Source organism: Aulonocara stuartgranti (genome assembly GCF_965226115.1).
Source record: "Aulonocara stuartgranti genome assembly, chromosome: 16".
Classification (NCBI taxonomy): domain Eukaryota; kingdom Metazoa; phylum Chordata; class Actinopteri; order Cichliformes; family Cichlidae; genus Aulonocara; species Aulonocara stuartgranti.
Window position 1 is genome coordinate 814,070 of NC_138952.1, and position 13,590 is coordinate 827,659.

At 44.8% G+C, this 13,590-nt stretch overlaps 2 protein-coding genes across 3 annotated transcripts in view; both read right to left on the reverse strand.

Annotated features, from left to right (window-relative positions):
* Positions 1–1,273: 1,273 nt before the first annotated feature.
* The window catches only part of LOC309691516 (uncharacterized protein), a gene marked incomplete at its 5' end in the record, with an annotated part of 38,183 nt that continues 25,866 nt past the window's right edge, over positions 1,274–13,590 (reverse strand). The window contains one exon of the mRNA XM_082509236.1: positions 1,274–2,393. Within this exon, the coding sequence (XP_082365362.1) occupies positions 1,842–2,393 (552 nt within the window). The 3' untranslated portion in view covers positions 1,274–1,841. The remainder of the gene's footprint in view (positions 2,394–13,590) is intronic.
* Positions 5,092–8,416, reverse strand: LOC309690207 (uncharacterized protein). 2 transcript variants are annotated; one of them, XR_014271664.1, is made up of 5 exons: positions 8,278–8,416; positions 8,100–8,141; positions 7,742–8,029; positions 7,387–7,644; positions 5,092–7,291 (listed from the first exon to the last, which is right to left on the reverse strand). XR_014271664.1 is itself a non-coding variant. In XM_082507130.1 (5 exons), the coding sequence occupies exons 1-5, from the start codon at positions 8,387–8,389 to the stop codon at positions 7,005–7,007; spliced, it is 906 nt and encodes a 301-aa protein (XP_082363256.1). In that variant the 5' UTR covers positions 8,390–8,393; the 3' UTR covers positions 5,092–7,004. The 2 variants fall into 2 exon arrangements, 1 of the variants encoding a protein (XP_082363256.1); XM_082507130.1 differs by having other exon boundaries at positions 8,359–8,393.

Consider the following 13,590-nt stretch of genomic DNA (forward strand, 5'->3'; position numbering starts at 1 on the left):
TATATTTTGGATAGTAATTTGGGGGTTTTAAGAGTAAGAAATTGAACCACACTTGGTGGTGTTTGTAGTTCAACTTGACCCGGTTTAAATTTCTTTTTTACTTTTTACTTTTTTACTGTTGATATTCTAAAAATCTTTTCTTGTTGATCCCATATTGTGTAACTAGTCCGTCAAATGAAATAAATTCTGTTCCTTCTAGTATATGTTCTAAATATTTGATTCCTTTACCACTCCAATCTGGAAAGTTTATCATATTATTGTTTTGTAATATGTCAGGGTGTTCCAGATAGGTGTACGTTTGCATGGGATTAATGAAGACTCCGTCAATTTTAGAAACTCCCACCATGCTGTCAGAGAAGAGCTGATGCTGATGCGTTTGAGGCCTTAGTTTTCACCGGAGCTACAGTATCCAGAGTCGTACGTAGTGAGGAGGTGAAATTATTAACAAGATGATCGACCTCTGTTGGAGCAGCGTTCAGATAGCTGCTCTGCTCTGTGTTGGTACAGGGCATTGGAGATGATAACAGTGGGTGGATTATATTCTTAAACTTAGTTACAGCGCTTTCAGAAAGACATCTACTGTGATAAAGTCTACTCTCCACTGCTGTGTAATCAATTATTGTAAATGTAAATGTTATCAGGAAATGATCAGACAGGAGAGGGTTTTCAGGAAACACTGTTAAATGTTCAGTTTCTATGCCATATGTTAAAACAAGATCTAGAGTGTGATTAAAGTGGTGGGTGGGTTCTTTTACATTTTGAGAGAAGCCAATTGAGTCTAATAACAGATTAAATGCCATGTTGAGGCTGTCATTTTTAGCATCTACATGGATGTTAAAATCACCCACAATAATTATTTTATCTGAGCTCAGGACTAAACCAGATAAAAAGTCTGAGCAATCAGACAGAAACTCTGTGTAAGGCCCAGGTGGACGATAGATGATAACAAGTAAGACTGGTTTCTGAGTTTCACAGCTGGGGTGGACAATGTTAAGCATCAGACTTTCAAATGAATTAAAAGTCTTTCTGGGTCTTTGGTTGATTAATAGGCTGGTGTGAAAAATTGCTGCCACACCTCCCCCTCGGCCTGTGCTTCGAGATTTCTGGTAGTTAGAATGATTCGGGGGTGTTGATTCATTTAAACTAACATAATCATCCTGCTGCAACCAGGTTTCTGTAAGGCAGAGTAAATCGATTTGTTGATCAATTATTAAGTCATGTACTGACAGGGACTTGGAGGAGAGAGACCTAATAGAATAGAATTCAACTTTATTGTCATTGCACATGCACAGGTACAGGGCAACGAAATGCAGTTTGCATCCATCCAGAAGTGCTTTAGTGATATAGATATATTACAATATATATTAGCAATAATATAGATATGTGAGTATATTACAGAAATGGGTCTATTATGGTATGTTATAATGTACACGGTATGAAGTATGTTGTGAATATTCTATAACTATAAGTATGTACAGGCTGTAGTGAGTACAAGCTATGTACAGGATATGAACAGGATATAAATATGAAAAACTATACAGAATATGAAATAAATAACTTTACAGAATCTGGGATATACAGCTATACAGAAATGGGAACTATGCAAGTTGTAAACAGTTGTAGGATTAAAAATTATCGAATGTACAGAATGATTATTTACACAGAGCTATACAGTAGTGCAGTTAAGATAAGTGAGGGTGTAGATAGTTTCTACAGAGGCTATATAAAGTGCTAGTGGTTGTGAGTGGTGGTTCAGTCCATGTTATTATTGTGTTTGAGGGTACAGTTGTCCATTGTGGGTGTGTGTATGTTCAGTCCATGAGTTTAACGTGGGTCAGATGTCAGGAGGCAGAGTTCAGGAGTCTGACAGCTGTGGGGAAGAAGCTGTTCCGGTACCTGGTGGTCTTAGTCCGGAGGCTCCTGTGGCGCCTCCCAGAGGGCAGGAGGGTGAAGAGTCCATGTGATGGGTGACTGGGGTCTTTGATGATTTTCCCAGCCCTTTTCAGACACCGCTTCCTGTAGATGTCTTTTATGGCAGGAAGTGGTGCTCCGGCGATGCGCTGGGCAGTTTTCACGACCCTCTGCAACGCCTTCCGGTCCGAGGCAGAGCAGTTCCCGTACCAGACTGTTATACAGTTGGTCAGGATGCTCTCGATGGTGCAGCGATAGAAGTTCACCAGGATGTCTGAGGACAGGTGGTTCTTCCTCAGAGTCCTCAAGAAGAAGAGGCGCTGGTGAGCCTTCTTGACCAGCTTGGAGCAGTTGGTCGTCCAGGTGAGATCCTCGGAGATGTGGACTCCCAGGAACTTGAAGCTGCTCACACGCTCCACAGCCGTCCCCTTAATGTGGATGGGTGGATGTGGGTCAGCATTCCTCCTGTAGTCCACGATGAGCTCCTTGGTCTTCTCGGTGTTAAGCAGCAGGTTGTTTCTGTCGCACCACTCAGCCAGACGATCCACCTCCTCCTTGTAGGCGGCCTCATCGTTGTCACTGATGAGGCCAATCACCGTGGTGTCATCTGCAAACTTAATGATGGTGTTGGAACCATCAGCAGGTGTACCTTGTGGTACACCGGTGTTCATTGTGATGGTAGATGAGCAGCGGTTATCCAGCCGGACATGTTGGGGGCGGTTGGTCAGGAAGTCCAGTAACCATTTGCAGATGAGGGAACTGATACCCAGGTCTGTCAGTTTCCTGATGAGTTGTGAGGGGTGGATTGTATTGAATGCTGAACTGAAGTCTATAAACAGCATTCTGGCGTAGGTGTTGTTGTTGTCCAGGTGTGAGAGGACAGAGTGCATTGCGATGGAGACTGCATCCTCTGTGCTCCTGTTCCGGCGGTATGCGAATTGGTGGGGGTCCAGGGTGGGGGGGAGACAGGATTTGAAGTGTGCTAGGACCAGTCGCTCTAAGCACTTAGTGATGATGGGGGTGAGTGCTACTGGGCGGTAATCATTGAGGCAAGATGGGTTGGAGTTTTTGGGTATCGGGACGATGGAGGTGGATTTGAAGCAGGCCGGTACCACAGCGTGGGCCAAGGACAGATTGAATATGTCTGTGAGCACTCCTGCAAGCTCCCCAGAACACGCTCTGAGAACACGCCCGGGGATGCCATCAGGGCCTGCAGCCTTGTGGACATTGATCCTGCTCAGCACCGCTCCTACATCGGTGGGGGAGAGAGTCATAGGTTGGTGGTCTGGCATCATGTCTGCTTTGGTTGTGGTTGTGGGGTTCCCTCGCTCAAAACGAGCATAAAAGTTGTTGAGCTCGTTGAGGAAGGAGACATCAGAGGATGCGGGGGAGGGTTTGGTGGTCCTGTAGTCTGTGATGGTCTGGAGTCCTTGCCACATGCGTCGGGGGTTGGAGTTGGAGAAGTGTTCTTCTACCTTCTTTTTGTAATGGTGTTTGGCTTTTTTGATGCTCTTCTTTAGATTAGCCCTGGCTGTACTGTAGGCGTGTGCATCTCCTGACCTAAAGGCAGTGTTGCGGGCCTTCAGGAGGAGACGAACATCCCGGTTCATCCAAGGCTTCTGGTTGGGGTACATGGTGATCCGTTTCTGGGTGGTGACACTGTCTGTGGTTTTGGAGATGTAATCCAGTACAGATGAGGCGTACTGGTCCAGGTCTGTGTGGGTGAACATATTCCAGTCTGTGTTTTTAAATCTGTCCTGGAGCACTGCGTCTGTCCCCTCTGGCCACACTTTAATTGTCCTCACAGCAGGTTTCACACGTTGGATGAGTGGTGAATACCGTGGTGTGAGGCAACAGGGAGAGATGGTCCGATTGTCCAATGTGGGGGAGGGGTGTGGCTTTGTAGGCTCCAGCCAGGTTGGAATACACATGGTCTAAAGTCTTGTCTCCTCTGGTGTGGCAGGAGACATGTTGGTGGAATCTGGGGAGGACTGTCTTTAAGTTGGTGTGGTTGAAGTCGCCAGCAACAATAAAAGCAGCCTCGGGGTGTTTATTCTGGTGTTTGTTAATGGCTGCAGAAAGTTCTTTCATGGCCAACCTAGCATTAGCGTCGGGGGGTATATACACGGCAGTGAGTATGATCGAAGTGAGTTCTCTGGGGAGATAATAAGGTCTGCATTTGACCATTAAAAACTCCGCATTAGGTGAGCAGTGACTCTCAGTAGTAGTGGAGTTCATGCACCAAGCATTGTTAATATAAATGCACAAACCTCCACCTCTGGTCTTGCCGGAGTCATCTGCTAGCCTGTCGGCTCGGTGTGTGTGGCGTCCTGCTAACTCGATAGCATTGTCCGGGCAGCTGTTGTTCAGCCATGTTTCGGTGAAAAACATGACATTTGAGTCCATAATCCGTCTGTTGTTAGTGATGGAGAGCTGTATCTCATCCATTTTGTTTGCCAGAGAACGGACATTGGCGAGAAAAATACTGGGTAAAGGCAGCCGGTGTGGTGTTAGCTTTAGCTTAGCCCGTAGCCCTCCGCGCCTACCTCGCCTTTGTTTACGATCTCGGCGCCGTCTGCGTGCACTTCCGCCCAGCCGGGGAGAGTGGGCAGCCTCCGGTGTTCTGGAGATCTCTGGGATGAGTCGGAGATCGGCGATAAAACTGTTGGAGTTGTGAGTCCAGATGTCCAGAAGCTCTTGTCTGCTGTAGGTCAGCAACGCACAGCAATTCTGGACGAATAATCCAGTTAAAAGTAGATAAAAAAACCGCTAAATAGCAGATTCTGGAGAGACACTGAGCCTCGCGTTGTTCACGCGCCGCCATCTTGGATCTAACTATTTAATAATCCACATTTCACTGTTTTACTCTTTAGATCAGATGTGGATACTGTATTGTTCTTTCTTTGTGATTTTTTATGTTTAAAAAATGATGGTCTTTAGTTTTAGTTTGTGTTTTGTCTGTTTGGGAGCTGACACAGTCGCTAAGCAGGGCTCTAACTAACTTTTTGCCACGGTTTGCACTGGTGTGCCTAATGTTTTCTTCTTAGGTGCACCAGTTCAAAAGTTAGGTGAACCCAAATTTTTCAACCACATTGCTTAACACCGCAGCTTTACACGTTCACTTTTTTTTATTGCTGTCCATACAGACAATATTGATTTGTAAATGATTAACTAACAGTCTTGTCAACACAAAGTTCTTTATTTGGAGCACATTTCTACAAGAAAGATAAGTTACCGTAAGCAAAACCAAACAGTCAAATAAGTCAGACTTTACTCAACTCATTCTTCTTGCTTCCTCCACTTCCGTACCATTGATTCAGTAATGTTGAATTCTTTGGCAGCTGCTCCATTCCCATGTTCTACTGAGTGACTGATAAATGTGCTTCGTAAGCATGTCTCTTAACTGGAGCCATTTTCGGGTCCTTATACACACACAATACGTTAATATTACGTTGAAGCACGGTATGTATTACTCCGTGAGGCTCCTGACTACAGCAGCCGTAATGCTCCAACAATCCATCAAGCGGTGCAGCTTCATAGCTTAGCAAAGTCATACTAAAACATTTTTGACAGATTTTAGAGCGCCGTGTAGCACATAAAACCGGTTCGAGGTCAGTAAGCACAACCAGAATTCATACATAAGACACTTTTGAGGAAATGAAAGGATTTTAAGTGCATCTTATAGGCCTAAAAATACGGTACTGAAAAAGTTCTTGTGCTTAAAGTGCTTCACTGAACTCAAATTTACATTTAAAATATCTCAAGATATATAAAATAAAAAGAAAGTGTAAATTAAAAATGGCTCAAAGGCTTCGAACTGAACATCTCAATATCTGAACATCTTACCTTGGGCGTCTCAGAGGTCCCGCCCTCTCTGCTGTTGGCCACACAGAGACTTTCAGAGTTGCTGAGACCTTTTTTTGTCTACTCGAATAGCTGGTCGCACCTATGCGGTATGTTTTTTAGTCGCACCATTGAGAAATTGGTCACACTCTAGAGCCCTGCTCTAAGCGGATGGGTTTTTGGGGGGTAGCAGGAGGAGAGAAGCTGCAGAGAGGCGTGTAAGACTGCAACTCTGCTTCCTGGTCCCAACTCTGGATAATCATATTTTGGGGGGTTTAATAAATTTGTCCATATTTCTAGAAATGAGAGCTGCTCCATCCAAAGTGGGATGGATGCCATCTCTCCTAACAAGACCAGGTTTCCTCCAGAAGGTTTGCCAATTATCTATGAAGCCCACATCGTTTCTGGGACACCACTCAGACAGCCAGCAATTTAAGGAGAACATGCGGCTAAACATGTCACTCCTGGTCTGATTGGGGAGGGGACCAGAGAAAACTACAGAGTCCGACATTGTTTTAGCAAAGTTGCACACCAATTCAATATTGATTTTAGTGACCTCCGATTGGCGTAACCGGGTGTCATTTCTGCCGACGTGAATTATGATTTTACTGAATTTACGTTTACCCTTAGCCAGCAGTTTTAAATTTCCTTCAATGTCGCCTGCTCTGGCCCCTGGAAGACAATTGACTATGGTTGCCGGTGTCTCTAGCTTCACATGTCTGAGAACAGAATCGCCAATTACCAGAGTTTGACCCCCGGCGGGTGTGTCGCCGAGTGGGGAAAAACGGTTAGACACATAAACGGGTTGGTGGTGTACCTGGGGCTTCTGTTTAGGACTATGCTTCCTCCTCACCGTCACCCAGCCACCCTGTTTCCGTGGCTGCTTGGGACCTACGCCTGAGTAGGAACGTGCAGGAGGGACAGGTGAAAAGGCCATGCTGCTAGCTAGTTGGCTACAATCTAAGCTAGCAAATCCCTAAAGACACAGTGAGTGAATACTGTGAATATAAATTAGCGAGTACACAGATACACAGAGCATGTGCTTTGGATAAAGAACATGAAGATTACATTATAAGTTGTTATGTAAAGTTTGTAATTAACTGGCTACACTGATAAGCTACACAAAACACCGCTATGCGTGTTACATTACTGCACTAAGATCCAACACCAAGTGAAAGCCCCACTTCTACAACCCTGAAGAACACATGAATCCATGAACACTCAGGATCATCTACTATTCAAACAAAAGCTCAGACATAACGCTCGGTGGTGACATCATCACTGATGACCTCCCACTCTTCATCCAGTTTGTCACCGCCTCCATTGTTCTGGGTCATCTCCATGGTGATGGCTGGCTTGTTTTCCAACTTCCTGCTGCAGCAGATGTACATCAGCAGACCAGCAGAGATACAGTATGGACAGAAGGCCAGTAGATAACACAAGAATTTGAACTGAGTATGACTGAGAGAAAGTGGAGGAGGAGGAGTGGAAGAGGCAGTCGGAGGAGGAGAAGGGAGAGCTGTACTGGGATCAGACTCTGCAGGAGAGAGAATTGTGGTTTAGTTAGTGATTAGTCTTTTATCAGGTCTGTAGTTCATGTCTTTAAATAGGAAGTGCTGTCAGTGTGCTGACCTCTGACCCTCAAAAAGCTCTGAGGAGATCTCCAATGTTGATCAACCAAACATGAGTAGAAACCTTCATCAGATTTCTGGACATTAGTGATGAGGAGCTCTGATTGATGTTCAGAAACAACACGACTTCCTTTAAAGTAGAATTCAGCTGAATATCTGTGATTATATTCACGACTCAGGAATTTATGTCTGCATCGAAGAGTGACATTACTTCCTGCCCTCACAGGAAGTGCAGGGATCTCCAGGATTGTACCAAACCCTGATCAACAGAGACACACACAGAGTGATGTAGAGACAAAGGTACACCAACAGATCAGAGTCATACAGACATATAGAGACAGGTGGGAGCAGCTTACAGCTTGTTACTGTTACATTGATGGAGACTTCATTGCTCTGCTGTCCAGATGAGTTTTCACAGAAGAAAATCCCATTAAAGGAATCAGACATGTCGAGAACACAGAAAGAATCAAACTTCCTCCAAAAGGCTGAAGCATCTGCTCTGCAGTCCACAGTGTATCCTCTTCCAGTCCTCTTCACCAGCCATCCATCAGCTGTCTCTCCTTCATCATCAACACAACTCAGAGACACAGAAGAAGCGTAATTTTTGAAGATCTGCTGGAGGTTTGGACTGACCTGCAGAGAGACTGAGCACAGACACACAGTAAATGTATTTGTGATCTTTTGGAGTCTCTGATTGTTTTCACTTCAACTCACCTGCAGAAACAGCCAGTGCAGACAGCAGCAGCACACACACACCTGCAACAGGACACAGGTCAGTAAAGGTCAGAGGTCACTGAAGGTCAGGTGGATCAGCTGCTTCACGCTCATTTAAAGAAACCAAAAACTCCCAGCATTCATTCATCAACTGTCCTTCAACTGGACCTGGACTCACTCTGGTTCCTCAGTCAGTGGATGGATGGATGATGGGTGGATGATGATGGATGGGTGGATGTAGGAGCTGTGTTTGACTCACCGAGGAGCAGAGAGACAGCTGGAGTCTTCATGTCGTCCGGATGCTGACTGAACATCAGTTTGAGCAGTGAGACACCTTCAGCTTCACCACTTCCTGTTAGCAAGGAAGTAAAATACCATATGTGGCACAAGTCCTTGCATTCTGCATTTAAGTAGAATTACAGATACTTTTGTTAGAAAATACTCCTTAAAGTACTTATGATTCTTCTTTACTCAAGTACAGGGTCAGAAATGTACTCAAGGTATAGAATAGAATAGAATAGAATAGAATAGAATAAACCTTTATTATCCCACAGATGAGAAATTTCGGTGTTCCAGAGCTCTTACAGCACAGGAAAATAAAATATAAAAGGAAGACACAAGGTCCTATAAATATAGGCAGCCAAAGTTCATATATACAGGTACAGAATATGTATAGAAAAATTGAGAAAATCTACAGAGCTATCTATAAAATGTACAGTAAACAAACAGGCTGGTGAGTAAGATGACCAAAAGAATTTTTTAAACTGCATTATAGCGTCTGACAGCTGCTGTAAGCACTCCTTCCTACACTGTGGGTGTAAAAGTCCACTGCTGAACGAGCTGCTCAGGACTCAGGACAAACAAGTTTGAGTCTGAAAAACTGAATATGAAACAAGCAAAGCTCAATACTAAACAATATATAACTTATATAAACGTATATATAACTTAATATTGCACATATGCAAAATCGAAATTCCAATTAAAAAACACATCAGTGGAATTCATTTCTTAAATAAAAATTGTATTTGCAGCCTTCTGAATTAAATTTTATCATTTTATCATTTATCAAATTTTCATCATATTCTCCCACCTGTCCAGAAAGCTCCTGTTTTCTGCCTTTCTTTCTGCCATTTTGGGATAGGTAGCATGGCAATATTTGCATGGTTGCTATGACTATGGTCAACAGAGGAGAGGGTGCTAATGGGTCCTGTCGTGACTGACGTGCCAAAACACCAACAGAACATTCTGGGAATTGTAGTATTAGCAGTACATGAACTGTATAATACCAGCAGACCAGCTCTAATAGTAATTTTGTATGGCTTCGCGGGCCAAATGTAATTAGGCTACGGGCCAAATTTGGCCCGCGGGCCAGAGTTTGACACCTATGCACTAGCAGATCCATAACTATGAGAGCAAAACTAATCAGTGTGCACATTTCACACAGTTTGCATAATTTTTCTTGCACTCTTTCTCTTTGTGCAGAGTGAGACTATTTCTGGGCACATACACATTAGTAAATGAAGTGAATGAGCGAGTGAGTGTAGGAGCTCGGTTTGACTCAGAGACCGATGGAAACATCAGTCTGAGCCGCCGACAGGACTGCATAGTGAAGTAGTTCTGTCCCCCACCCCGAACACGACAGGGCAATAGATGCTGCAGCTCCTCCTGGTGGATGGTAGAGGAGCTGTCTGTCCCCAAAATTAAAGGTTTCATTTACTTTTAGTCTTTCACTCAGTTGTCATTTTTTACTACATGATTTATTTTCCAGCAGAAAAACAGCAGATCTTAGTTTCCTCAGGTTCAGTCACATCTATCATCACACTGATAAGCACTAAACTGTCTCTGTGTGACTCTGTCTGTCTCTGTTGGTCTCTTACCCTTCCTGTGAAGGTGGGAGTGCTGTCCTCAGCTGCAACTGATTTCTTCTGATTTCTTCATTAATAGAAGTCTTCTTCTATCTGCTTTTTTAATCCAAATCAGAGCTTATCATCACTAATGTGGTGAATGTCTGTACTCGCGTTCTTCAAATTTTCTTTGAAGTTTCGAGGGCCAGAGGCGAGGACACTGACATCACTTCCTGTTTACATCCATGAATTAACCTGTTGACCTGATAATAAACTGATCATTGACTGAGCTATCTTCCTCATCTCTCCTGCAGAGCTGCCTCATACCTCCTCTTCCTCCCCTCCTATCATCCCCGTGTCTGTCTATTCTGCCATCTAGTGGCCTTCTATGTGTACTGAACACAGACTGTTCTGCTAGTGCCCATCTGCTGCAGCAAGAAGACAGAAAACAATGGGCAACTTTAAACCCTTTTAGAGGATGCTTATCAGAGGATTTTTAAAAATTACTCTAGTAAGAGTAACAATAATCATGTATTTTAGTATTATTTTCCTAAGTTTTCTTCTAATGTGCACCTGCAGCAACTCTGAAAATGGATTAGAGGAAAAGGATGGATGATGGATAGATGGATGGATGGAGGGATGTGTAACGGAGTTACAAATACATCTGGAAAAACATGCACTTACCTGTTCTTAATTATTATTTTAAGTGTAAATTTTATCTTTTTTTTTATTTTATTTTATTTTGAAAACCAAGAAACCGGATCTCACCCTAGTGTTTAGAAGCTGCTAAGGCTTCCGCTCCTCACAGCGCGCGTTTGCACTGTGAGGGTAAGTTCTGTAATGAAAGGCTCTGGCATTTTTATGGTTTCTGGTGTGAATGTTGGTACATAAGTTGTACATGTCGATGCATATAGGTTCATATTGATGTTAGAAAGTTTCTGTGTAACCGAAACAAAGGCTGGTTGCTGTTAAACAGTGTTTCTGCCGTATTTATGCTCTTTGGCAGTAAGCTTTTGTCAGCCCCCTAGTGGTTGCTGCGCATAGCAGGAAATGTGTTTGGATTTACTGTTTTTCTGTGCTTTTTGTGATGTTGTTTTACATTGTATGAGATACAATTGCTGGTACCATCAGAAGACACCTGTTGAGTGTGTTTTATGTCTTCTGCAGGTACGTGAGCTTATTAACAGTCATTTTGTCTGTAAAGCACAAGCAAGTGAAGATGTAATGCGCTATTGTTAATTTGTCCACTAGAGGGCAATGATTAGCCGGTGATACTGTTTACTGAGACTTCTGTAACCTGTTATTTTGTTTTATACGGTTGTGAAATGGATTTTTATTAGTCATAAGATTTTTTTTTTTGTATACAAGTTCAGTGTGACAGACTGTAAAATGGGAGAAATTATTATTTTCCAATTTTTCTTTATTAAAAAGTTAATTGTAAGTCTGTCAAGACAGCGCGCGTTTGCACTGTGAGGGAGATACAATTGCTGGTACCATCAGAAGACACCTGTTGAGTGGGGTCAGCGGGGGAGCTGGCCCCAGGGAGGGGTCACTTGCCCCTCCCTTCCTTCCCTCCCCATCTCCAGCTGCCTCCCTCTTCCCGCTCCACCACAACCACCCACACATGCAGGGCCTTGGAGTAGGGGTATGTCACCAGGGTGCAGAGGAGGCTACCCCCCCCCCCCCCCCCCCGTCCCCTTCTGGCTGCCTCTGCCTCAATTTTATCCCACAACTTAGACATTGCACGATACACGGAGTCCAAAGTACCATCAGGGTGTACACCCCACCCCTGGCGTCGTTGCCCACCTCTCAATTTTAAATACACGTAGACATTGAGGGCTAGCAGGAGGGACCATGCGCTTACCTGCTGCTCTCTGGCAGGTAGCTCCATGCCCTCCTGGGTTTTAAATGCACCTTAGAACACACATGCATCAACATTACAATGAGCGGGTGGAGGGAGGTTTGGAGTCTTCTCTCACCCCCATTCTCTGCGACCTGCTGGAGCGGGGGGGCTAGGAGGAGGAGTTGGCCGTCCGACTGCGGTCTGGAGTGTGGAGCCTTCCTGCTGCTGCGGAGTCGGGGCGGTCTGCCTCCCCCCACCGCAGGGAAAAGGGAAACACCACCTGGGTCTGGGTGCAGTTCCCCCCTCCAGGGGCGGGGGCACCTAGACCCGGTTTGTAGAGTACGCTTGGGGAGTGTGATCGTGTGTACAACGTCTCTTTATGTCTGTCTCCACGTTGGTTGAGTGTGGAGTGAGTGCATATGAGAGCATGAGGGTGGGAATGGATGTTTGTATCTGTGTGTGCCTGTATGTCTGTGTCTATATGTCAGGTTGGGTATCAGACGCCACCTCTCTGGGGACATCTCAGGCCCTCCAAGGTTTGGAGGCCTATCTCCACCTACCACCACTCCCCCTGCCAGTGGCGGACTCCCTCAGACATCGGTGCGTTGGTGGTTCTTTGTGTCCGGGGATGGGCGTCCAGGTACACACCGGCTCACTCCTTGGCGGCCGCTTATCGGGGCCTGGAGCCTGGGGCTTGCTCGGGCCACTTCGGAGGTGGGGTGCCCTCGGCCTCTCGGCCTGGGGCTCGGTCACTCAGGCGCAGCTGGCTGCCGGCGGAGCTCACGGGCGCGTCACTGCAACTCCCCCTGGCTTCTGCTCCGCGGCTGCTGAGTGAGCCCTCATCTGGGACTCTCCTCAGCTCTTTCCGGGACAGTGGCGCAGCTGCCCCTCTGTTGGTCTTCCTTGGTCTCTTGTGTTCTGGGGGCCTCTGGATGTCTGGAGTTTTGATCTCCTCCATACCTGCTTCACGCCCTGGAGGACGGGGCTGTGGCCCCCCCACACCCTCTAGCAGATTATTACATGAAGGAACCTTTTAAAAAACAAGCGCGTCCATGCTCACAGGTGTACACACGGGTGATCACACCCACAAACTACACCTTTTTTGGCTCCTACCTCAAAGCACACTGTGTTCTGTTGATCTTATGTGCTGCACAATAATGTTTAACATTTAGTATTTACTGTTATATTCCCATATATCATTGTGATGTTGTTTATTCTATTACTCTTGTTCTCTTCTGCTTGCTTTCTTTTTTCTTTCTCAGCAGGTGATCCAGGTGATTGATATATGCATTTTTTTTTCTCTGCCCGTTCTGTTGGTTTTTGTCTTTTGCCCTTCTCCCCCGTCCCTCTTCTCAGCTGTTTCTCTTTCCCTCTTTCTTTCTCCCCTTCTTTCCCCCAGTCAAGTCTGTCCCGTATTCAGTAAGTGAAAATAAAATAAACAATAAAAGGTGAATCAAATGGACCATTACGGCAAGGCTGGGATGGTCAGTTTGGTAAAGTAAATCTGTTGGGCATCTTTCTTTGCCTTTAGACAACAATTCTGATGCAAAAGAGCCAAACGGGACAGGCCAAAAAAACAAAACAACAAAACAAAAAAAAAAACAGTCATTTTGTCTGTAAAGCACAAGCAAGTGAAGATGTAATGCGCTATTGTTAATTTGTCCACTAGAGGGCAATGATTAGCCGGTGATACTGTTTACTGAGACTTCTGTAACCTGTTATTTTGTTTTATACGGTTGTGAAATGGATTTTTATTAGTCATAAGATTTTTTTTTTTGTATACAAGTTCAGTGTGACAGACTGT

What these genes read in the sequence shown, in the direction of transcription:
- LOC309690207 (XM_082507130.1), bottom strand. Translation starts at nt 8,389, where the DNA reads ATGAAGACTCCAGCTGTCTCTCTGCTCCTCG. An exon ending in AGCTGTCTCTCTGCTCCTCG is followed by an intron (nt 8,142 to 8,358) that starts GTGAGTCAAACA and finishes GTCCTGTTGCAG; the next exon opens with GTGTGTGTGTGCTGCTGCTG. An exon ending in CAATGTAACAGTAACAAGCT is followed by an intron (nt 7,645 to 7,741) that starts GTAAGCTGCTCC and finishes TCTGTTGATCAG; the next exon opens with GGTTTGGTACAATCCTGGAG.